General features: G+C 42.5%; 1 protein-coding gene across 12 annotated transcripts in view; it reads right to left on the bottom strand.

Moving 5' to 3' along the window:
- Positions 1-8,527: 8,527 nt before the first annotated feature.
- KIF3B (kinesin family member 3B) overlaps positions 8,528-26,616 on the bottom strand; it is a 60,147-nt gene continuing 42,058 nt past the window's right edge. For all 12 annotated transcript variants that reach the window (XM_012527399.3, XM_058286881.1, XM_012527401.2 and 9 more), the window contains 4 exons: positions 17,062-17,175; positions 16,275-16,380; positions 13,675-13,853; positions 8,528-11,947 (listed from right to left, as the gene is read on the bottom strand). In XM_012527399.3, coding sequence (XP_012382853.1) covers positions 11,851-11,947; positions 13,675-13,853; positions 16,275-16,380; positions 17,062-17,175 — 496 coding nt within the window. In that variant the 3' untranslated portion in view covers positions 8,528-11,850. The remainder of the gene's footprint in view (positions 11,948-13,674; positions 13,854-16,274; positions 16,381-17,061; positions 17,176-26,616) is intronic.

The raw sequence follows: 26,616 nt of genomic DNA, 5'->3' as shown, positions 1-26,616 counted from the left end.
TGGGGGGGGGGAGGTTAAATAAATAAATCTTAAAAAAAACCATAATAAACAAAACAGGGAGTGGAGGTGGCTCAAGTGATTAAAGCACCTCCCTCCCACATTGGAGGTCCTGGGTTCAGTTACTGGTTCCTCCTAAGGAAACAAGGAAGACACACAGACACAGCAAGTGCAAACAACGAGTGGGTGGGGAGAAATAAGTGAATAAAATTTTTTTTAAAATAAAAAGAATGAACTTCTGATTCATGCTACAAAGGGGATGAAGCTTGAAACCATTATGTTGATTGAAATAAGCCAGACCCAAAAAGGCAAATACAGCATGATTTCATGTATATGAAACATCTAGAATAGGCAAATTCATAGAGACACAAAGTAGGTTAGAAGTTAGCAGGGCCTGGGGTGGTGTGGAGATAGCAGTAGAATGGGAAATAATTGCTTAATGGCACAGAGTTTCTATCTGGGGTGATGGAAAATGGTGATGACAGCAGCACAACACTATGAATGTAATTAATAACACTGAATTTAGCACTTACAGGAAACACAGAAATAGAAAAACGGTCAAATAATAAAGGCCTTAACAGGAAATTAACAAAAGAAGAAATACAATGTAAATAAATATTCAAAAAGACTTTCAACCTTACCAATAATCCTGGAACTACATAGAAAAACAAAATTGAGATACCATTCTTCAAAAGATGAGACTGGCAAACATAAAAGTTGAGCAAAACCCAGTGTTAGCAAGTATATAGGGAAATGGACACAACTCAAGCCCTGTTGGTAGAAATACAAAAATTCACACAGTTGTTTTGGAAGACAGTTTACCAATGTGTACCAAAACTATAAATGGGCAAACCCTTTGACTTAATAATTCACTTACTGTGATTTAAACAAGTAAACAATGATCTGTATATAATGTTGCTTAATACAGCATTGTATAATATAGTAAAAATCTGGAAATAACTTCTTCAATGACCATCAATAATGTTAAATTCTGGTATATTCATACAAAGCCATTAAAAACAATATAACTATATTTATTAACTGGAAATATATCTACAACATATTGTGTAAAAACAGAACAAATGTGTAGCAGGAACCCAGGTATATTATGAAGGTCAAACTAAAAGAGTTTGCACAGAGATATCTAAGATTGATTACTTCTTCAAATGTGTTTCTATTGTTTCAATTTTACCTCGAGAATGTATCATTTTTATAATCAGAATATTCAATAAAGCTCACTGCATTTTGAGTAAGCTTTATATGATCACATTTATTCCTTATGTCAACCTTACAAGGAAGGTATTATTCATTCATTTTATAGGTAAGGAAACAACCAAGGCTCAGAAAGGTTAAGCAACTTGCCCAAGATCATATACCCGGGATATATGAGGATTTGAACACAGGTCTGGCTGAGACTAGCGCTCTTTCCATAATGCTGCACTATTGATAATACTACCTTGATATTTAATAATATATGCCTCTCATTGTGTGCTGGTTAGGTGCCAGGCATCTGATGGATGTTTCCTTTAATCCTTTCAGCAACTCTGCAGGGTAGATATTAGCCCTCCCACTGAGGTGAATTAGTTTGCTGCAAGCAGTTTATCTGGCTCCAAACCCGCCCTGCTCCATTTTGCCACATTTCCTGCTGATCTAGTAGCACACTGCCTTCACTTTGAGACTTATTTGCTCTGAGGCTTTTGTTCCTCTACTCATCCTTACACCTCCATCTTGTAGCTCTTTGGTTTGACTGCAATGCTTAAATATAGATTATGCTTTTGACCACAATGCAAATGTTTACTTTCACTGTGTACTTCATTTAAAAAGGTTAGGAAGTCTAGTTTTCCTGCTGACTTCATCACCCAGCTCAGAAGCCTACAGGATCTCCCCTCTACTGTCAAAACGGAACCAAAACTTATCAGCCGGACCTCAGCTCCTTCCCAGTCTGGCTCTCATCTGTCTGGCCGCTAGACGCCCAGAGTGCGCTGGACTTCTCCGTTCATGCTCTTGACCACACTCCGCCTTGGTTTTTCAGCTCAATAGCCCCCTTAGCCAGCAGAACGCCTGGCCCCAAATGGCACTGAGTAATTGCCAGCTGCAGGGAAGAAAGGAGAAAGCTCCACACCACGAGAAGCAAAGATTTCAAACTGGCAAGTGGAAAGGGGACTTGGCAGCTGAGCAGAGATGAGGTCAGGTTTAAGTGAAAGCAACATGTCCTCAAAGTCAGTCATCTTGAGACCTACCTCTATGCTGTGCTCTCCAGTTTTACAAAGTGTGTTCACATAATGAACATTATGGAGCGCTCACCACAGGCCAAGCAGTAGGTGCTTTACATAGATTCTTATTTATTTGCCTATTAACTAATTAAAGTGTTTAAACTTATCTCCAGGAGAGCAGGGAGATTTGTCTGTCATGTTCGAAACAGTGCCTGGCACATAGCAGGTACTGAATAGGCCACTGGATTCTCCACAGAGAAGTAAGGATGATTCCGTTTTCACCCCCCACTTTACCGACGAGGAACCTGAGGCTTTAAGGCGACAAATGACTTTTTCAAAGGTACAGATCCAACGAGAAGCACAGTCAAGGCTAAAAATAGACCATTGGCTTCACCATTACCCCTGAAACTGCCTGCCTTCAGAAATAGCCACTCCTGGGAAGCAAATTTGGCCCAATGGATAGGGTATCCGCCTATCGCATGGGAAGTCCACGGTTCAAACCCAGGGCCTCCTTGACCCATGTGGAGCTGGCCCATGCGCAGTGCTGATGCGCGCAAGGAGTGCCCTGCCACACAGGGTGTCCCCGAGTAGGGGAGCCCCACTCACAAGGAGTGCGCTCCGTAAGGAGAGCCACCCAGTGCAAAAGAAAGTGCAGCCTGCCCAGGAATGGTGCCGCACACACAGAGACATGGAGAGCTGACACAACAATATGACGCAACAAAAAGAAACACAGATTCCCGTGCCGCTGACAACAGAAAGCAGACAAAGACGCAGCAAACAGACACACAGAACAGACAACTGGGGTACGGGGGGGAAGGGGAGAGAAATAAGTAAATAAATAAATAAATCTTGAAGAAAAAGAAAGATCCCTCCCTTCTTTCTTAAAAAAAAAAAGAATAGAAGCGGACACAGAAGAACACACAGTAAATGGACACAGAGAACAGACAATTGGGGTGGGGGGGGGAGAAATAAACAAAAAATAAATCTTAAAAAAAAAAGAGAAATAGCCACTCCTGGTCTTGAAGTTAGAAGCCACCCCCTGTCAGCAGCACTCCTTAACTGACTAATAGTGATAAGGACAATGCAACAATCAGCCTTCACTGAGCTCTCACTGCATACCAGTGCCTCACATTTTAACTCACAGCCATTTTGGGCATACTTGCTATGAGCCCTTTTTGACAGGCACAGGGAGGTTTAAAGCAACTTGCTAAAGTGGCAAACTTGGTAAATGGTGAGTTTGGAATTCAAAATCTGGCAGCATGGCTCCAGCGCCCACACTCTTTTCCACTACTCAAGCTCCTCAGTAACATACCAAGGCCATCCTGTTCTGTGATGTGGAACCAGGAGTTCCAGCAGGGACAGTGGGTAGCAGGTGGGGAGTGGGGAGTAGGCTGCCCCTCTTTGGGGCACCACCACCGTGCTTGGCCTGCAGGCATGCTCTTGTGTTTCCCATTGTTAATATTTTGAAACCTCCCAGTCCGCCTGTGCTGAAGACCCTGGGCTCCAGAGTCCCTAAAAGAGCCACCTAGACAGAAAGAAAGTAGGGTAGTGGTTGCCTAAAGCTCCGGTTTGGGAGGAAATGGAGAGTGGCTGTTAATTGGTACAGGGTTTCTCCATGGGGTGATGAAAATGTTTTCAAATTGATGATGGTGAAAACTGCACAACTCTGGGAATATACTAAAAATCAGTGAATTGTACACTTTAAATGGATAAATTGTATGGTAGGTGAATTATATCTCAATAAAGCTAGTATTTTTTAAAAAGCTACATGGAAGGAAGTGGCAGAGGTGAATTTCAATCTAGCTTCGGGTCAACCATTTTTGCCTCTTTTTGTCCCCCTCTCACCTCCCATCCATTATCAGCAAATTAAAATATATACTAGGATGGTGGTGATGGTAGCACAATGATGTGAATATAATTACCACCATTGAATTTTATACTTGAAAGTGGTTAAAATGGGAAATGTAATATATAAAATTGCCTAAGATGTATTATCACTTCTCTCCTCTCCACCACCTGGTCTGGTCCAAGTCTCCATCGCCCTCACCCACCCCACCATCTCTCCTCAGCGCTATGGCAGCCTTCCTAAGCAGTCTCCTCACTCCTCCCCTTCTCGCCTTGTTCCCCATGGTTTGTTCTCCACATGGCAACTGGAGGGGGGCTCCTTCTAAAGCATCATTTCCCTCTTTTGCTCAAAAATCCCTAATAACCTAAAATTCAAATTCACTTAAAATTCAGATTTGGCTGTTTCCCGCCTTTCCTACTTCTTTACCCACTAGCCACATTAGCCTCCTTGCTGTGTGTGCCCCAAGCACACTCCCAAGTCCAGGCCTTTGCACTGTGGTCCCTCTTCCTGAGTTCTCTTCCTCCAGGTACCGGATACTCACATTGCTGGCTCCCTAATTTCATCCAGGGTTCTGCTCAAATGTAACACATCATTGCTTTAGATAAGCCTTCCTTGACTTCCCAACCTAACTGAGTTACCACCTTCCCCAGCCTGTCACTCTCTAACCTCTGACCCGCTGTATTTTTCTTCAGAGCACTTCTGACTACCTGACACAGTCCATACTTAGTAACCACTTGTCTCCCTCACTAGAATGTGACATCCTTGAAGACCTGGAATTCATCCTGTATCCCTAAGACCTAGAACAGTGCTTATCACACAGTAGATGCTCAAAAAGTGAATAAACCTGACCCCCAAACCCTGGCTCTTCTCACTTCCCCTGGGATAATCTATCAAAAAGGCTGGTCATTGGGTTTAACATGCTTCTTATGGAAATCCGTGAACCCCTATGCACCCCTGCTCATCCACCCCCAGTGCCGGATCTGTGCCACTGGTCACCCTCAATTGTACTTATCTGTGAACAGCTTATCTTCCCTACCAGACTGGGAGCTCCAAGAGAGCAGGGTCCATGGGCTGTTGCCTTGACACTCAGAACAGAATCTTGAGTGGCTGGACAAGGAAGATACATTTCAAAACCAACGGCAAAAGTTTAATTTCTCTACTTCCGAATACAGCAAAAGTGCCACTTTCCAGCCCACTGCCCTGAAAAATGCCTCAGTCCCATTCCTAGGGAACCAAGACCTTGGAGTCAAGCTCAAGCACTCCTTGGAATTCCTTGGGTAGTGAGCTGTGTCAGGGAAAAGTCTCGGCAGAATGGGATGTGCAAACTGAGCCCAGAAAAACTATGTGAACAGCAGGCAGACTTAAAGTAGGCACTTAATGAAATTGCTTTCTATTATCTCAAAGAGAAATAATAGCATGCAAGGCTGGCTTAAGGAGAAAATGTTCGAGTATAAACAGGGCTGTGCTTCACTCCCACAAATAAAAGCCTTCAAGGATTCTCCGTCCATCTACCGGATGTACTGTGGAGTACAGCCTTCCCAGCCCTGTTCTCCATTCTCCACTCCCATCACTCTAGGCCTCATGGGTTCCCCAACCACTATGAACTCTCCATGTGCTTGGTTGTGTCGATCCATTGTCCGGTATACTCTTCCCATCTCCCCTGCTGGGTGGAACCCTACCCATTCTGCAAGAGTACATCTCAAAACCTACCGCCTTTGCAAAGCCTTCCTTGACCTCCCCTGGCATATGGCTCCTTCCTCTGACAGATAACACATTGTCCTAAACTGTGGGTGTCAGCACTTATCCAACCATCCAATTCAAATAAGTAACAAGCTTGGAGAAAACAAGATAGGGAACTTAGTGTCTGAGGGTGGGGGGGAGGGGGCGTGGCAGAGGGCAGGAAGAGACCAAAGCAAAGAAATATATAACTACAGGTTGGAAAAAAGGCTAAGAAGGAAGCAAAGTATGGTAAGAGAGACTACACAGACAAGAGAAGATGGGGAAACTGGCTTTAGAATGGTTTAGGATGTTGGGGAAGGCCTCTCTGAAGAGGTGACATTTGAACTAGCACCCGATTGGTGAGTTAGCCAAGCAGAGGGTAGGGAGAAAAGTTTCTAGGTAGATGGTACAGCATGTGTGAAAGTGCTGAGACAGGAAAGAGCTTGGCATGACCCAAGAACCAAAAAGAGGCCTGTGTGGTGCCAGCCTCGGAAAGGCTGGGAGAACAATGTGAAAAGAGGCAGGTCTTCTCACAGGCAGTGACTGCTCTGAATGACTGCCCTTTGTTTTTCTTTTGCCCTTCTCCTCAAAAGGGCTGGAACATATTTTATTTCTTTTCCTGTCTCCAGTGCAGAGCAAAACACCTGGTGCACAACAGACATGCAACAAGTGCCTGTGAGCTACATTCTCCCCAGAGAGGAGGGTTACACGACTTCTTGCACTGCCCGTTTCCCTGCCCCAACAGCAAGTCCTCAGCTGGTTCGCCTAACTGAAGCACCCAGGGACCGGTTAACCACAAGTCTGGTGATAGAAACAGGAGCAGCTGCGAGAACTACAGTTATGTTCTCGACAAAGACTACTGACAACTCATTTGACAGATGTGACTACCACAGGGTCCCTGGCGACCTTGGAGAACAGATTCTCGGGGTAAATTGCAATCAGATGGTGACTTTAGTTAGTACAAGAGAGCCTACCAAAATTATGAGCCCCAATGCTTAAATCATTAGCCTGAAATTCAAAATACAGTTGCCAGGGTTTGAGTAAGTTTCTTGACTTTTTTTTAAACAATCTAGAAGATGAAAATATCACTGGTGAGTCAGCAGCAATTTCCAAGCTGCCTAGCTGCCCTGCCCTAAACTTCCCCGATAAAACAGCCCCTGATCCAACCCAGAATTCTATCTTTTCAAGAACACATTCACAGTTCTTCAAATCCCACTTTGGACTCGGTTTTCTGGCAAATGGATTTTGAACAAATCTAAACTAATAATTAGTTAGGCTAAGCTATGGTTTTCAATTCTTCTTGAAAGGAAAGGGAGGTATAGGAACATTACACACAGGTTGAGGGCATCTTATGAAGAAACACAATTAAGAATATTCTGCCTAAGTCACAGAGGCCACTGTCCTCTTTGTGCTCTTTAAATTTCTTGTTACTTTCTTAAAAGTCCTATACTTTTACACTGTAGTCATTCTACAATAGTTCTCCATGCTTCCCTCTAGTGAGGGCTAAAAAGGACTGCAGATACTTCTTGAGAAATGCTACTTCTCTGCTATAAAGACCTTCACAATGTTGTTCCCACTGTTCCTTCACAAATTTCCTTCCCTCCTCTCTAGTCCATCTAACTCGTCCTTTCATCTTGCTGTAAAAGTCATTTCTTCAGAAAACCTTTCCAAGTCTTTCCTTTACTCACCCTCCCCAATCTAAATTATATTCCTATTATTTTCTCACAGTATCCTACAATATCATTTCATAGCATTTTTTTTCACAATTTGTAATTATATATCTGTATGGATTTGATTAAAGTGTAAGCTCCACTTACACTTTATACAGAGGGCAGGGACTGTGCCTCTGATGCTCAGATCTATATATCCAGTGCCTGGAACAGCTCAAAAAATATTTGTTAAATGGTTAACAGCTTTTCTATATGGGCCTAGGATTTTCTGGAGATGGTATACCCAGTATTGGCTTCTAGTTTCTTGGGAAACAAGTGGTTCACGGTGGCATGTAAACACAGGGCCCCATCGCAGAAAAGGGACATTTTAAAAATGTGTTCTCTGAACCACACATACCATGCTTGTTGCTTTCAAAGTATCTCGACTCCTCACAATGGCCCTGCAAGGTGGAGATTATCATCCCATTTTACAGACAAGAACCCCAAGGCTCAAAAAGATCAATTAAATTCCTCAGAGTCATATAGGTACTAAGTAGTGGTGGAACCAGAATTCAAACCCAGCTCAGATTCAAGAGTCTGTTCCTCCTACTCAGTCCCTACTTCTTAAGTGAAACCCTCAAACCCTCAGGGGTAATCTCCAATTGGCCTTGGCTTATGAGACACCACAGGACAAATGTATGGCCCATTTTTGGTGGTTTTTTTTTTTTTTTATCTGATGGCAAATAACAAAATGTTTTTGTCTAAAAAAATAGATATATTTTAAAGTAGAATGTACAATAAATTTAAAGGAATTTAAAAAAGAAAACACACAAGTTCAAAGAAATCTCAACCTCTTCCCCAGACCTCTGTCTCAGGAATATCATGGAAAAACACGAGCAGCACATATCTGTCATTCTGCCTTTCTTCATTTTACATCTCTTTTCCTTGTTACTACATATTATTAAATGCCAGCATTCTAGTTCAACCTTCATTTTCCACTCCCACCCTCCTTTCAATAGAAAAATTTTAATGTTTAAAGAAGGTGGCAGTGTGTCAGCCATGGGCATGTTATTTTTAAAAGCATTAGTCATTTATGAGGACACTTTTTGCAGGTACAATAAATCTGATTGATTTTTATTACACATCTTAGTTTAGAATCACTTTTACATTCCTAGACAAAGAGATGATACAAATAAATATCAATTGTAAAACTTAGAGCCCCAAGTATTGGCATATTCTTTGTCTAAAGGTAGCCAAAGAGAAGGTCAAGATCAACAGCAACTCCAAGGAGCCATAAAGACCACCGCCCCTGCCTGCCCCAGGATCATTCCTTTCACAACCTCAAAAGCATTTCATTACAGAAGCAAGGGCAGGGGAAAAAGTGGAAGATTTCTGAACAGTGCAAGACAAAGTCTTACATGATAGACAATAGCCAGGCCCACTATTCTTATCCAGTTCCCTCCGAGCATTTGTTATGGCTTTAGAGTATATTTATAGCCCCATTTTTGTCCACTGATGGTGTTCAGATGGTCCAAGGTGATGCTCGCAGTAAGCCTCGACTTCAAGTGGGAAATATGAGGCAGAACTGATATCCTGCATTAACAGGGAATCGACACTTCTCAGAAACTTGGCAACAATGCTACATTCAGTGAGGGAGAACTTAACAAGAGTCAGACAGAAAAAGCAGAGAGAGGCCCATGCCTGAGCTGCAGAACTCTCTGGCGCCCTTGGTCATGGAGCTGTGGCTGGAGCAATTCAAGCAGCATGCAGGCATTAGACAGGGGACAATCCAGCGTTAGGTCAGAGTCTTCAGAAAGTGCTTCATGCCTATAATTTGTGTCCTTGAGTTCTGAATCCAGGGGTTTGAGAGACATGTGACTTTAAAATATGAAGCCAAATCCACTCCTACTGGAGAGAGCAAAAAAGGGGTCTGGTGAGGGTTGCACACACTGTCTCAAACTCCTTCTTCCAGAGGAGCTTCTTAGGTCCTGTTAGACTTGCTTCCAGACTTCACTAGCTGCTGCTGGCAAGAAGGCCCTCAGATGGCTCGAAACATTCTAGCATGACGGCAGTTATGAAAATCTGGTCCCTCAGTGGGCTTGGTAAGGCCTCTACACATTTGGCTCAATTCAGAACCCAAAGCAGCAGCTTTCTGGTGGCAGCAAGACATTCCACCATCTGCTCTATTCAAATATTTATCAGATTCATTTTGAAAGAAGAAAAGCACCAGAGACTGCTTGGGAGGGGGCAACTTCACATGCTATACAAGTTTCCTTTTACTTATTTCCACGGACCACTGGGAGATAAACATGGCTGAGTACAAGGTAAGCTTGTTTTCACAATATCGCCTGTCAAGTTAACGTTCTTCTTAGAAAAGTTCTATGTGTCACTCAACTTCTCAACTAACCTTGGTCAGAATAGCCAACCCAAGACATCAATAAAAAGGTGTTATCTGTAGTTTTCAATTCTCAGATTTGTTAGAATGAATATTTTCAGCCTACAGAATTCAGACTAGCTTTGAAAAAATGTCATGCAAAAGACAGGTGTAACCTGCAGATAACCATCTCAGGCTGTACACTTCATCATCTGGTTCCTAGTCAAACAGGCAAATTCTTAGTAAACCAGAAAGAAGCATGGCTTGACCCCAAGAAAAGATGAGAGAAGGCTCCGTTATGCTCTGGGAACTGTTGAAAAGGGCCGTGGGTTCAGAAAAAATGATTACTAAAAAGGAGACAGATCTCCACTTTGCAGAATGCTAAGACATTGCACTTGGTACCTCCTCTTTCCCACGAGTTCTGATCCAGAAATGTGCCCTGGGAACTGAGCAGCTGAGTTACAGTACAACCCAAGGCCTACCCGAGTTGCTACCTTCCTGAGGCACCATGCCAGCAAGGTGCACCAGTGTGGGAGACCTGGGGACTCACACTGTCCCCTCGGGCTCGGCTCATGGACTCAGACCCCTACGTGGGAGTACTCCTAGCCTGGATTAGCCCCTCAATGGGCCTTTAACACAGACAAAAGGCAGTAGCCACACATTAGTGTAAATCTAATATTGGGCAAGTTCTTGGTCTCTCTCTCACAAGTACACATGTGCACACACTCACAGAAACAAGCACCAACATGCTTACACACCCACACACTCTTGTGAGCCTCTCTTGGGGAACAAATGAGTAACATTCACCTAATGACCAACAAAAACAAAAACTCTGAATCCTAATAATACAAAGAACTAAAACTTATAAACCAAACTAGCATATGTAAACGGGAATTCCTAACTCTTTCCTCTAAGCCTAAGCCCACTCCTTGTGCCATCTTAGGCTCCGCCTGCGATCCTAGAGTAGGGTGAGTTTTCTGCTGAAGGCAGGCAGGATTCCTTTGCTTCCATCTGTTATATCTCCCCTTACCATCGAGTCTCACATTTCCATCTCTACATCTGCCTTATCATCCTTATGCCGATACGAACAAAATGGACAACTCAGAAGTGCCACTCTACCTCCTCTTCCCCCAACTCTAGTCCCATCAGAGAAGGCAGAGCCAGCTTGCCTTCTCTCACATGAAACAGGCCCAGTGTGGAGCATGCCCTGGAGCACACATATATGGGGAAAGATGGTGACAAATGGAGAGGAAAATGACACGGTGTATGGACATGGCACCAGCTTACTGACTTAGGTCTTTGACAGGACAACCATGGTTTTGAGGTTTTAAAGAAGCTTCTTTCCCTAAACTCTCCAAGGAGGCAAAGGGAATGGTATTTCTATTGCTTCCAACACTTAATCCTTCAAGAGCAGAAACTGGTAGCTTCCTAGGAGACTGCCTCATTCAACAGGTCTTAAAGGCAGATCTACTTCTTACTGAGGAAGCAAGATTGCTGAGAATGTCCAGCTAGGGCTTGGATTTGAACAAGAGTTCTCATTTCTACCTCACAGAACCAGCACCCATAAAGTTCTAAGGCTTTCGTTTTTCAACCTCACTGTCACTTTATCCTGAGACTCCGAAGACTTGGTCCTCTAAGGTGACTCCTGATTCTGCCCTATTGTTCGACAACAAAGGAGCCCAGTATAAAGAAGAGGTTGGAAAAGGAGCAGGAAGAGGAGGAGAGGGAAGGGGAAGAAGAGGAGAAGATGGCAAGGGAGAAAGGAAGCAAGGTCACTGATCATGCTCTTGCTTTCCACTTTGTCTATCGCGCATTACCTTACCCCATGCATTTCTGAGACGCTAATTAAAAGAGGCTTCCCAGAAGAGCTGAGTGCCAGATTAGGACCAGCATGATTCACCCAGATTAAGTCGGTTAATCTGCAAAGAGGCCATTGCTTCTCCTCAGGGGAAACAATTCAGAGTCTGGGCTCAAGTCCTCTCTTCAGGTTTTTGCTCTTCTCTTCTCTCAGAAGCAAATACTGTTTATGCCCTGGGAGAGGAGCAACTGGCTTTACTTCGGAACTAGTCCCCGAGACTGTGGATAAAGTTGAGATGCTGGGGTTCCCGAGGAAGCCGAGGAAGATCCCGACTTCCTTCCACTTTTAGGCCTGCAAAAGTCAAACACATATTTATATTAAATGTCTCCATCTCAGTCCCTGACATATCTGACCCTTTTCCCATTAGTGCCACTAAAATCTCAAGGTGGGAACCTCTTATATTTCTTAGTGTAACATTTTGTGTCATCTATGTATCTTAAAAAAAAAAGATAATAAAAAAAGAAAAAAAACTCAAGGTGGGAGCAGATGTGGCTCAGGCAGTTGGGTGCCCTCCTCCCACATATGAGGTCCTGTGTTCGGTTCCCAGGGCCTCCTAAAGAAGACAAACAGACAATGAGCAAAAACAAGGAGCAGCAAAAACAATGAACAAAACAATGAGCAGAGGGAAGTGGACGTGGCTCAAGCAGTTGGGCACCCGCCAACCACACAGGAGGTACTGGATTCAGTTCCTGGTGCCTCCTAAAGAAGATGAACAAGACAGCAAACTGACACGACAGGCTGACGAAGCAAGCTGACGCAACAAGATGATGAAACAAAGAGAAATAAGGAGGAAAATATAATGAGATACAACAAGTGGGGAGTGGAAGTAGCTCAAGTGATTAAGCACCTCCCTCCCACATAGGAGATCCTGGGTTCAGTTCCTGGCACCTCCTAAAAAGACGACGGACACACAATAACAGACACATAGAGCAAGTGCAAACAACAAGGGGCAGGGAAATAAATAAATAAATCTTAAAAAAAAAACCACACAGAAAATCAAAAAAATGAGCAGACAGCGAAAAAAAACCATGCAGGGAACAAATGTGGCTCAAGCAGTTGGGTGCCCACATCCCACATGGGAGGTCCTTGGTTTGGTTTTCAGTGTCTCCTAAAGAAGAAACAAATGGACAACAAGTAGACAATGAGTTAAAAAAAAGAACAAACGGAGCCATGAGGGGAGTTAGAAATCTTAAGGTGGTCTTTCCTCAATGGCCTGAAAGCCAATGTAATTTCAATGGGAAAACCTATGAGATGGGCCCAGCCTGACCCTCTGGGTGTAGCTGACATCAGATGCCAACAGAGATGTGAAACCTCAGGGCAGAAACTCCAATGCTTAGCTCCTGTTCTTCCATTAAAATCAAATCCTGACTGTCTTCTCAAGTTGGTAAAAATTACTAAGTCTGCAGGTAGAATTTTTTCCATTTTTGGCTTTCTACCCAGTTGTTTTCCTTAAACTCTTATCCAGAATTTAATAAGACAGGATTTTAATTTATTACCAAATTAAGTACTTGGTTATTTTAAAGCATGAGGTAAATTTAGCATTGAGGCTGAGAGCTTGGGTTGCAGGTCAAAAAAGACCCAGGTTTGAACCCTGGCTCTGCCATTTACTAATTGGGTTTCCCTGGACCTGCTAGTTTCTCAAATTTTTGAAGTCTTGGTTTTCTCATAGGTAAATTTGGATGGATGGAAATGTCTACCTTATAGGTTTTTGCAAGAAAGCATTGAGAGAACCCTTTTAAAGCACTCAGAACTGCCTAGTACCTGGTGGGAATTGAAGAACTGACCTCTATTCCACAAGACCACACACTCCTTAGAGGTAGGAACTGGGTGCCTTGCGTTTTCTGGTATTCAGTTTCCCTGACATAGTGCCTGGACCATAAATATTTGTGGAATAAGTGAACATAGAAGTAATATGGTAATGCTTCTGGTATGTTCTTCAAAGTGTCCCATGATAAACAAGCACTCTTGACACCCTCCAACTTGGTCTGTTCAAACATAGGTCATGAAATGCCACTCACCTGGCCTTGGATTTCTTATTTGCAGTGCTTTCAAAGGATGATGCATCCACCTGTATCTCATCTTCATCCTGCAGAGCCGCATCCAATGCAGCCTGGACTTTGGGAGCTATGGCCGGGCCCTCATAATCTCTGGTGGTCCGGTTGGGCATGTCCAGCTCTAACAGCACGATGTTTTCTGCCTGCAGAAGCACAGTCAGAACCATCTATGTTGGCTTCAACTCAGACACAAAAAATAAAAGCAAGCTATACCCCCTCTGAGAAAAGAACTGCAAAATACTGGCTATTCAGAACCTATCAAAAGCCCACCTAGAAGAAGTGATACAGTTTTATTATTGTTTTCCTGGCAGGATTACCAATGATTTTTATTTTCTTCTCTATGCTATTCTGTATTTTTCATTCTTTAAAAATAATAAGTATGTATTATATCCTTAGGGAAATAATCAGAGAGTAACGATGAACTAATTAAAACTCATTTACTGCAGACAATGTGAAAATACAGAATGGCATGACGAAGAAAAAATGGCAATCACCAATAATTTCACCATCTACAGCAGCTTTTCCAAACATTTCAGTTGCAGAGGAGGGTGAAGGTAGGTACAGTATATGTATGAGGAGGGTGAACACGGCAAAGTATGTGTTTGAAACCACATCTGAAAAATCAGACTGGGCACCTGCCTCGTGATTAGCCTTGTAAATTGATCACTTCCTAGTTCCTAATACAGACAAGTGAGTAGAGGGAAGAACACCCATGGTCAGATATGCTCATTTGCTCCTCCAGCTGCTCCCAGGTCGCAGAGGTCAAGCCCGAGGACTCCAAAGGGGGCAGGAAGGGCCACTGCAGGGAGAGGGTAGGAGAGGGAGTGGCTCCAATGATCTATTTTTTATATTGGGATACTGCATAAAGTCTCCCTTGATAAAATGAGTCTGATGACAAAAACATTAGAGAGCCACCACATTAACTACCTTTGAACCAGGGTAGCCCCCTGGAACCCCACGTATTTGATTTGTGGGCTTTAAAATCCAGTTTTTGGCTTCAGGCTCATCGTAACTGACAAGATATGCACCATCCAAAACTGCTAGAAAAATGCTAGTGAGGATTCTGTTTGATACACCACTCATCTTCCACTATATAAAGCCCCACTACAAAAATATATCTTTTTTTCTTTTGCATTCTCTATTTTACATAACTTAATGTCAGAACACACAGCACTTGAAGAACTAAATGATCTTGATCTTTTTTTTTTGCTCTTGCTACCAATGGAGACTCAAAAACATTAACAACATTTTAAGTGATAATCTTTCATTATGAAAAGAAAACACATTCCTCAATGATAGCTATAAAATATAGATAAGCCAAAAGGGGAAAATTTAAATTAAGTGTACTTCCATCAACCAGAGCTAATCAGTCAAGTTCACTTTCTGATACATTTTGCACCAGAATTTTTTTTTTTAGAGGTACCAGGGATTGAACCTAGGACCTCAGACATGGGAAGCAGGTACTCAACCACTGAGCTACATCCATTCCCCTGCACCAGATTTTTTTTTTTTTTTAATTTCTCTCCCCTTCCCCCCCACCCCGGTTGTCTATTCTGTGTGTCTATTTGCTGTGTCTTCTTCTTTGTCCGCTTCTGTTGTTGTCAGCAGCACGGGAATCCGTGTTTCTTTTTTGTTGCATCATCTTGCTGTGTCAGCTCTCCGTGTGTGTGGCACCATTCCTGGGCAGACTGCACTTTCTTTCGTGCTGGGTGGCTCTCCTTACGGGGCGCACTCCTTGCGCGTGGGCTTCCCTACGCGGGGGACACCCCTGCGTGGCACGGCACTCCTTGCACGCATCAGCACTGCGCGTGGGCCAGCTCTACATGGGTCAAGGAGGCCCAGGGTTTGAACAGTGGACCTCCCATGTGGTAGACGGACACCCTAACCACTGAGCCAAGTCCACTGCCTGCACCAGATTTTTTAATTCATATATGCACATGTGTACAAACTGTTTCATAACTTGCTTCTTCCACTTAACAATATACTGTGTCTCCTGGTTCCTTCACTTACCAGCAACCCCACCTTTAAGTAATGACTCTGACTGTATAGAGTAGGTGGGAAGGTTCTGTTAGATAAGCAGTAAAGTGCTGACTATAGTGCACACAGAAAGTGCTTATAAATGGAAACTCTTGGGATATTTTCATTGTTAAATACTTTGGGGTCATTAAACAGTGCTCAGTTATGCCACTTTCAATAACTACACAGTATTACATTAAATAATATGCACTCAATGTCGGTTCTTTAACACATCTCCATCTCCTGTTACTGGACATCCATATTCTCTCCAGTAATCCCAAAGAGCCACTATAAAGCTTACTATTACTGTTTATTGGCCACTATGGACAGTACGCTTGCACTCTCCTCCTCCTCTAATCTTCATTTTCTAAATCACATTCTATTTTACTTATTTATTTATTATTTTTATTATAATAAATGTCCTCAACTACCTCTGGAAAGAGTCAGGGTACAAACACTCTGACTTTGCACAAAGGTGCCTAAGGGTTCATACAAATCCAAACTCCTCCAGAAGGGGAAGGAGAGAAACCCAAGAACAAACTCCTCACCCTGTATCGGGCCTCTGGACGAATCATCATGGACATTCTTGCATGCTGGCTCAATGGTCTCTTGTATCCCACAGCCGAGACCGGCCTCTTCATCATCTGCTGATTCCTGAAAATAGACTGTAGTGGTTAAAGCCCTAGGTGCCTTGTATCCCACAGCCCCAGGATTGGTCCTGTTGGACCAGCACTCGGAAGACCCCGAGCCTGCTTCAAACAGAAGCAAATGTAGAAAATTTCCTGGACGTGGAAATAATGCAGGAGCTACTTCTATTTTCTGCTAGAATCACTTTCTGATTCCATTGTGAGTGCCATACCTCTTTTAAGCTGGAAGGCATTTTAGTTATCATCCAGTTCTTAGATGGCAGACATGAAGTATGGCTGCCAACACCCCCACCCCTGCATCCTTGGCAGCCATCTCCCATCTTTCCAGCACGACAACTGAGAATCCTTCTCAACACATTTTGTCAGACTGGAACTGACACACAAGATAACATCTAGTTACTGCCCCTCATTTGGCCTAACACCCTTCATTTGACAGCTGGGGAAGGTGCAAGTCAGGAGTTTGGGAAAGGTCATTAGTTCACTGGTGGCAAAGTCTCACAATTCCCAATACCATGTCCATCCCCAGACTTTTACCTCACATATCTGAGGCATAGTCTCAGAAATGCAAATGGTTCCAAGTTTAAAGGAATGGTGTTCTTACAGACTCCTCTGGCCAAGTCCAGCTTACCAACATTCTTTCATTCCTCCCTACCTCCCACCTTTCTACTTAACGTCAATAGTGACTTACTCCAGCCTGGTTATAGGATGTAATTTCCAATGATCTTCCTCTTCATCAAAGAAGGATCTGTTCATAATTTTACCTTTTTCTTCCAGAGGGATAAAGTTTTCTATAATAAGATGCCTGTAAGAGCATACAAACATGGGTGAATACCATTGGGGAAAGAGGCTTAACTAGTCAGAGTTGGCTATCTGGTCCCACATGTAAAAAGTAACTAGATAAGAGTCAAGTGACCCAGCAAACACTTACTGAGCAGGTACCATGGGCCCCATGTCACAAAAAGAGCTAAGATACAGACAGGAATGACAAAGGGGTAACAAAGCAGCACTCTTAGGTATGACAGGTGTTGACACTGGTCTGCCCTGGGAATACAGAGAGGTCACTTCTGCCCAGAAAGCAGCAGCTTGAGGATGTGAAAGGATAAAAAGGAAGGTGATGCCTAACCTATACTGGAATGACGTTTGCTAATCCAAGTATCTTCTGGAGGGCCACTGGTACTGCTAACCCAGGTCATGAGAAAGTAAACTGCCTTCCTCCAATCCTAGGGATTGATGCCCAAGCTAGAAAACTTCACATTTCTACTCCACCAGGACAAAAAGCAGGACCAAAGGGATTTCAGCCCTTAGAGCACTGAGGATGGAGACCATTCCTGAGAAGAATCTCCACCTGAGGAGTGCCTAGGCAACACAGCAAACGCTGCAACTGGAACCCACTGCGCTGCATCTCTGCACAGTGACAACACATCTCTGCCTTTGCGTTTTCAAAATCTCAGTACACAACAATGCCAAAGGGGTGTGAGCGTAGGATAGACTCAAAACGAAACACCACAGAAGTGTAGGGAACTCCTTCTGAGAAACAAGTTGGCTCACTGCTTACCCAAAAGACATAAATAAAATATATAAAATGGCTTTCTTAGGGAAAAAAATATTTGGGGAATATTTTCTGTTCCTTTTGTCTGACATTTAAGAATTATTTTTCATAATGTGTGTTGGTTTTTTCCTGGCTATAAACAGCTGATTTACTCATTTTACAGTTCATTTCTTTCTGCCCTCCTGGAATGGGTTCAAGTTCAAAGGTGAATAAGAATGAGGGCCTGTATATATAGAATTGTTTAAGGATTTTGTGAGAGCACTGACATTTTCATATGCACTGGCAGTGCAAAGCCTCTGCCAAGCACCTTCCCAGCCCAATGGCATGGAAAAACAGGCATGAGAGCAAATGGGAAGAGAACTTAATAGGCACCTCTAGAGGTCTGAAGTCAGGATAGTGAAAGGTGATTAAGGACTGGAAGGGGCACACAAGAGAGGTTTCTGGAGTGCAGGAAATATTCTTTTTTTTTTTTTTTTTTTAAAGATTTATCTATTTATTTATTTCTCTCCCCTTCCCCCCCACCCCTGGTTGTCTGTTCTCTGTGTCTATTTGCTGCGTCTTCTTTGTCTGCTTCTGTTGTTGTCAGCGGCACGGGAATCTGTGTTTCTTTTTGCTGCGTCATCTTGTTGTGTCAGCTCTCTGTGTGTGCGGCACCATTCCTGGGCAGGCTGCACTTTCTTTCGCGTTGGGCGGCTCTCCTTACGGGGGCACTCCTTGCGTGTGGGGCTCCCCTACATGGGGGACACCCCTGCATGGCAGGGCACTCCTTAGGTGCATCAGCACTGCTCGTGGGCCAGCTCCACATGGGTCAAGGAGGCCCAGGATTTGAACTGCAGACCTCCCATGTGGTAGACGGACGCCCTAACCACTGGGCCAAGTCCGCCGCCGGAAATATTCTGTTTCATGATCTGGGTGCTGGTTGAAGAGATGTATTTGATTTGTGAAAATCAATTAAATTAAACTCTTTAAATATGTGTACTTTTCTCTATATGTATGTTTCAATTTAAAAAGTTTAATTAGAAAAAGTGGGGCCTATTTACTGATTTTAGAAAATGAGAAAAATGCATTTATCCACAGTTTCACTATCCAGAGATAACAATTATTGACATTTCGGCATTTTTTGTTCTGATCTCTTTTTTCAGTGTAAGGTAAACTCACTGAGATAGAGGACTCACACATACATTTAATTTTAACAGTGCAATTCCAAATCTGAAACTTAGTCATTAAAAAGAATCCCGTTTGGATTAAGAAAGACTCCTCAGAATGCTGTCATGAGGACAGCTTCTGCTTAGCCTCCTCATCTTATCACTGATTTTTTTTTCTAACAAATCTTTCGTCCAACAAATCAAAGAGGTATGTTTCCCATTTATTCTTTTAATTTTCTTTATCTATTCTAAAGAAAATTTAGATTACATAAATGTTACATAAAAAATTTAGTGGGGGGAACAACCAGCAAGATGACAGTGGAATAAGGAGCTCCTAGAGTCAGCTCCTGCTATAGGGCAGTTAGTAAACACCCAGAACTATCTGGAGCTAGCTGAGGCACCTGTTTGGGAGCTCCTGGCAAGCAGAAGAGCATCCTGCAATATTCCTGAAGGAATGGAAGGAGGAGACTGATCATTTGCAGAGAAGATTTATAAGTAGAGCGCTCCATGCTACGGAGGCCAGTGCCTATCCTTCACTGGAGGCACAAGCTGCACTGGGAGCTGTTCCGGGGCTGGAGTTGAAAGCTCCACTTCCCAAAAACAGGGGAGGAAGAAGAGATGGTTGGGCACCAGCTTCAGCTACTGATAAGTATATTCAATGGGTTCAAGTATAATCCTAAGAACAGCTAAAGTTGGAACCTGTCCAAGTCAGAAAGAGGCTGGTAGCCACCATTGTAACTCTGTGCCTAGCACAAGGGGAAGCAAGGTGGACTGAAAATCACAGGGCTGGTAGGGAACAGCTTCTTTCCATCCAGATCAAACTGCAGCTCTAGCATAAGCCCCAGCCCCACCTCCGGCAGGGAGGATGCTGGGGGGACCTGCACCAGCCTCTCTGGGAAATTACCAGCCAAGCCACGGAGGCCAGTGATCATCCTACTTTGGCAGCACAGGCTGCCCCAGGAGCTATTCTGTGGCTGGAATTAGAATCCATTTTCCAAAAACAGGGGAAGAGGAGATGGTTGGCCACAGATTACAGCTACTGATTAGTAGACTTGGCTGGCTAAGGTATAACCCTAGGAACAGCTAAAGTTTGAACCTGTCTAAGTTGGAAAGAGGCTGGTAGCCACTGTTTTGCCTCTGCCCCCAGAATGAGGGGAAGCCGGGCTGACTAAAAATCACAGTGATAGTAGGAACTGGTTTCTTTCACCCAAATCGGCCTGCAGCCCTAGCCTAGACTTCAGCCCCACTTCTGGCAGGGAGGAGGCTGGCGGGCCCTGTACCAGCCTATCCAGGTAACTGCAGGTACCTCTGGCTGGCACAGACTGAATAATCAAAAGTCTACTGGGACAAATCCAGTCATCTCGGACCCGCACTGTGTAGATTTCTGCCCACACCTACAGCTTCATCCCTGCCCCAGGCAGGGGAGAAAGGGGTGTGAAGCTTCATCAGTCCCTTTGGGCAACTACAGTTTAGGCCTGCATGATTTGGATTATTCCACATAGCTGTGATTCTGTCCAGACCCCTGGCAAAGGAGAAAATTGGGAGAAGTTTCATCGGTCCCTCGGGCAATGAGGGCAGCTTGAGCCTCCATAGCTTGTAGCACCAACTACATCCTTGGCTCCTACTGCACAACCAGCAAGAGAGAAAGGGCAGGAAACCATAAACTAAAAAGAAAAACTGCACCTAGATTAAATACTGTAGTTAGCCAGATGCCAAGACACCAACAAAAAATTACAAGCTGCACCAAGAGACAAGAAGCTATGGCCCAGTTAAAGGAACAAGATAAGCCTCCAAATGACATAAAGGAGTTGAGACAACTAATCATAGATGTTCAAACAAATCTCCTTAATATATTCAATGAGATGGCTAAAGAGATTAAGGATATTAAGAGGACATTGGGAGAAGTGGATTTGGCTCAACTGATAGAGCATCCACCTATCACATGGGAGGTCCAAGGTTCAAACCCAGGGTCTCCTGACCCATGTGATGAGCTGGCCCAGGCACAGTGCTGATGCGCGCAAGGAGTGCCATGCCACACACAGGTGTCCCCAGCATAGGGGAGCCCCACACTCAAGAAGTGCGCCCTGTAAGGAGAGGTGCCCCATGAGAAAAAAGTGCAGCCTGCCCAGGAGTGGCACTGCATACATGAAGAGCTAATGCAGCAAGATGACACAACAAAAAGAAAAACAGATTCCTGGTGCTGCTGACAAGAATGGAGGCAGAGACAGAAGAACACACAGTGAATGGACACAGAGAGCAGACAACTGGCGGGAGGGGGGCGGTAAGGGGGAGAGAAATAAATAAATAAATCTTTTTAAAAAAAGGAAGATATTGGGTGAGCTCAATGAAGAATTTGAAAGCGTACATACAAAAATAGTAGATCTTATGGGAATTAAAGGCACAATAAATGAAATTCAAAAAACACTAGGATCATATAATAGCAGATTTGAAGAGGCAGAAGAAAGGATTGATGAGCTTGAATAAATGGCCTCTGAAAGTGTACAACAAAAGAACATATGAAGAAAAGAATTGAAAAAATTGAACAAGGTCTCAGGGAACTAAATGACAGTAAAAGATGTGTAAACATACGTGTTATGGGTGTCCCAGAAAGAGAAGAGAAGGGAAAAGGGACAGATGGAATATTTGAAGAAATAATGGTAGAGAATTTACCAAACAGAACAATTCCGAGACACATACTAATTAGAAAGTCAAACACCAAAGACAAAGAGAATTCTGAGAACAGCAAGAAAAAAGCAATGCATAACATATAAGCGATACCCAATAAGATTAAATGCTGATTTCTCACCAGAAACCATGGAGGCAAAAAGACAGTGGTATGATATATTTAAGATAGTACAAGAGAAAAACTTCCAACTAAGAATCTTATATCTGGCAAGATTGTCTTTCAAAAATAAGGGCAAGGGAAACAGATGTGGTTAAGCAGTTGGGCTCCTGTTTATCATTGAGGAGGTCCAGGGTTTGATGCGCAGGGCCTCCTGGTGAAGGCAAGCTGGCCCATGCAGAGTGCTGGCCCATGTGGGAGTGCTGCCCTGCTGTGAGTGCCAGCCGACACGGAGTGCTGGCACAGCAAGATGACACAACAAAAGAAGAGGGACAATAAGAAGATGTAGCAGAACAGGGAGCTAAGGTGGCACAAGAGAATGATCGCCACTCTCCCACTCCGGAAGCTCCCAGGATTGGTTCCTGGAGCCACCTAATGAGAATATAAGCAGACACAGAACATACAGCAAATGGACACAGAGAACAGACAATTGGGGGGGGGGCAGATAGAAATAAAAAATAAAATCTTAAAAAAAAATGCGGGCGAGATGAGAATATTTACACATAAACAGAAACTGAGAGAATTTCTAACCAAGAGACCAGATTTTCAGGAAATATTAAAGGGTGTGCTAGAGATTGAAAAGAAAAGACAGGGAGAGGGGTCTGGAAGAGAGTCTAGAAATGAAGATTATATCAATAAAAGTAACTGAAAGTGTCAAAAGAGTGGTGAAAATAAAATGACAGATAAAACTCAAATAGTCAGGAATAAACTTAACCAGTGATGTAAAGCACTTGTATTCAGAAAAGTGCAACTCAATGTTAAAAGAAATCAAAAAAGGTCTACTTAACTGGAAGAACATTCCATGCTCACAGATTGGAAGACTAAATATCATTAAGATGTCCATTCTACTCAAATTGATATACAGATTCAATGCAATTCCAATAAAAAAAATTCCACCGGCATTTTTTTAAAAATTGAAAATACGATTATCAAATTTATTTGGAGGGTAAGGGATCCTGAATAGCCAGAAACATTTTAAAAAGGAAAAGTGAACCCTCATCTCCAGACTTTAAATCATATCACCTAGCTATAATGGTAAAAACAGCATGGTACTGGCATAAAGACAGACACACAGACCAATGGAACCAAACTGATGGGTAAGAAACAGACCCTCACAGGTATGGGCAAGTGATTTTTGACTAGCCTGTCAAACCCACACAACCAAGGCAAAACAGTCCATTCAACAAATGGTGCTGAAAGAAATGGATATCTATAGCCAAAAGAAGGAAAGAGGACCTCTATATCACACCTTATCCAAAAATTAACTCAAAATGGATAAAAAACCGAAAAATAAAAGCAAGAACCATAAAGCTTCTAGAAGAAATAGTAGGAAAATATCTTCAAGACCTGGTGGTAGGTGGTAGGTTCTTAAAGGAGATAAGAGGAAGACTGAGATGGACTACTGATGTTTAACATATGTAGAAGTTTTAATTACCTTTACTGTAAAAATGTGGAAATGTATAGAGTGGATGGTAACAAACAGTGAGTAACAGCTATTTTATAAATGGGGATGTGGCTGAAAATGATAGTTTAGGTATGTCAATTGCAACTGACAGAACACTAGAGAATAATCTAGGAACTGAAGAGCATAGTAAACCAAGAAGTGGATGAGAACTGTGGTTGATGGTACAGATGCAAGAGTATCCTTTGTGAGTTAGAACAAATGTACATCACTACTGCAGAGTGGTAGGAATGTGGAGAAGCATGTGAAAAATACAACTGGAGTGACCTATGGAATGTGCTTAGCAGTAATAATATAATATTCTTGCATCTATGCCAAAGATGTACTCTGTTGGGAAGCGGATTTGGCCCAACGGATAGGGCGTCCGCTGACCACATGGGAGGTCCAAGGTTCAAACCCAGAACCTCCTGATCCGTGTGATGAGCTGGCACACGCATAGTACTGATACGCGCAAGGAGTGCCATGCCACACAGGGGTGTCCCCCGCGTAAGGGAGCCCTACATGCAAGGAGTGCGCCCCATAAGGAGAGCCGCCCAGCGTGAAAAAAAAGTGCAGCCTGCCAAGGAATGGCGCTGCACACACAGAGAGCTGATGCAGCAAGATGATGCAACAAAACAAGACACAGATTCCAGATGCCGCTGACAAGAATACAAGCAGACACAGAAGATCACACAGTGAATGGACACAGAAAGCATACAACTGGCAGGGGGGTGGGGAAGAGAAAGAAATAAATAGATAAATAGATAAAAAGGTTGTACTGTGGTGATAATGGGGCAGTATGGAAAATGTAAGCCAAATGTACACTATGGACATGGTAACAATTAGATGATAACATCCTTTTTTTTTTAAAGATTTATTTATTTATTTAACCCCTCCTTCCCTTCCCTCCCCCTCCCCCCACTGTGCTGTTTTTGTTGTCTGTATCCATTCGCTGTGTGATCTTCTCTATTTCTCTTTTTGGTCTTATCATTTTTCTCCCCTAGGATTAACCAGGATTCGATCCTGGGGACCTCTGATCTGGACAGAGGTTCCCTATTAGCTGCACCAACTCAGTTCCTGGTTTCTGCTGTGCTTCACCTTGACTCTCCCCTTTGTCTCTCGTTTGTTTCATCATCGTCTTGCCATGAGTCTCACTTACAAAGGCACTGGCTCACCGCACAGGCACTCTCACCACATGGGCACTCAGCTTGCCACACAGGCACTGGCTCACTACACAGGCACTGGCTCACCATGCAGGCATGCTTTCTTTTCTTCCTTTTCACCAGGAGACCCCAGGGATCAAACCCAGGTTCTCCCATATGGTAGGTGAAAGTCCTATCTCTTGAGCCACATACACTTTCTGATATTATCTTATTTTAACAAATATTCCAGCACAGTGTGGTGTGTTGATAGAGGGGTGTTGTTTGGGAATTTTATACATATGCATGATTGTTTTGTAAGTTTACAACTTCTGTCATAAAAAATATATTTAAAAAATAATAATAGGGTGGATTGGGGGAAAATACACCAAATATAAGATAAGGACTATAATTAGTAGTAAGATTTTGATAATATTCTTTCATAATTTGTAACAAACATCTCACAACAATGCAAGGTGTTGGTGGTGGACTGATGTATGGACCACTGTATGATGGTATACATGTTTGCTTTGTAAGTTCACAACCTTTACTATATACTTATTGTTTATTTATGTTCATATATAAATGATATAAAGAATAATTATAGGGTGGGTTGGGGGAAAATACCTTGGTTAGTAGTAATATTTTGACAATGCTCTTTAATCATTAGCTAAAAAGGTTTAACAACAATGCAAGGTTATTGGTAGTAGGGTGAGTTATAAGAGTCCTGCATGTTACATGTTTGTTTTGTAAGTTCACAACTATTACTATATACTTACTGTTTATGTATGTTTATGTATGAGTGACATACTTCAATAAATTTAAAAAAAAAAAAAAAGAATCCCTTTTGAAATTTCTTCTTTAAAGGAAATTCCAGCTTATAATGCAAAAGGACTGACACAGACAAACACCACCATGCAAACCCTAATGAAATAATGGATCCAGACAAATATCCTTATTGATTGGAACCCTTAGTTCAGCGGTTCTCAAGCCAGGTTGCACTTAAACATCACCTATAGAGTCATGGAAACTATCTTACCCATGCTCCAAGCAAGACCTGTGGTTCTCAAAATGTGTTCACCAAACCAGGAGTAGCAATACCTGGAACTTGTCAGAAAGACAAATTCTTGGGCTCTATCCCAGATTTACTGACTCAGACTCACAAATCTGAATCTCATTGGGGCCCAGATTTTAACAAGATTTCCAGGTGATTCTGATGCCTGCTAAAGTCTGAGGACCATAGGCTAGACCGATTAAATCAGACTTCTGGGGTGGAGCTCAGGCATCAGTATTTTTTTTTATTTTTAAATCCTCAGTTGCTCAGTTCTTCAGAGCTACCTTTCAGTTGAAGGGGAATAAGAGGGATGGAGACACAAATTAAATGATACCATGAGGAGGAGGAGACTGAAAATCCAGAACGCAGGACATTTTTATAGGCAGCCTAACTCAGCTTATTCAACAAGCAAATGATGGAAAGTTTTTTAAAAGGAAGAAGTGATTGCTCTAGATTAAAGTTGGCTTAAGATATATAATAAACAAACACAATGTGTGCTCCTTATTTAGATCTTAATCTGAACAAGCCAAGAAAATCTGAATATGGATTGAGAACTAGATAACACGAAGAAATTTAATATTAATTTTGTTAGGTATAAAAATAGCATAGTGTAACATAAATCAATTGTATTTCTATATTTTAGCAATAAACATTCTGAAAAATTATATTAAAAATTTCGTTTACAATAGCATAAAAAAGTACCTTTTGTTAAAGATAAATTTAACAAAAGAAGTATAAGACTTGTACACTGAAAACCACAAAACACTGTTAAAAGGAATTAAAGAAGACCTAAATATATGTAATGATATCCCATGTTCATGGATCAGATGATTTAATATTGTTAAGATGACAATACTTTCCAAATTGATCTACAGATTTAATACAATCCCTATCAAAATCCCAGCTGGCTTTTTTGCAGAAACTGACAAGCTTATCTTGAAATATGTATGGCCATGCAAGGGACCCCAAAAAGCCAAAACAAATTTTTAAAGACTCATACTTCAAATCTTACTACAAAGCTACGAAATAGTGTGATACTGGCTTAAAGACAGAAAAATAGACCAATGGAACAG

The sequence above is a fragment of the Dasypus novemcinctus genome, chromosome 24 (genome assembly GCF_030445035.2).
Source record: "Dasypus novemcinctus isolate mDasNov1 chromosome 24, mDasNov1.1.hap2, whole genome shotgun sequence".
NCBI lineage: Eukaryota > Metazoa > Chordata > Mammalia > Cingulata > Dasypodidae > Dasypus > Dasypus novemcinctus.
The sequence above is the reverse complement of the archived record's forward strand: the minus strand, read 5'-3'. Positions and strand labels throughout refer to the sequence as shown.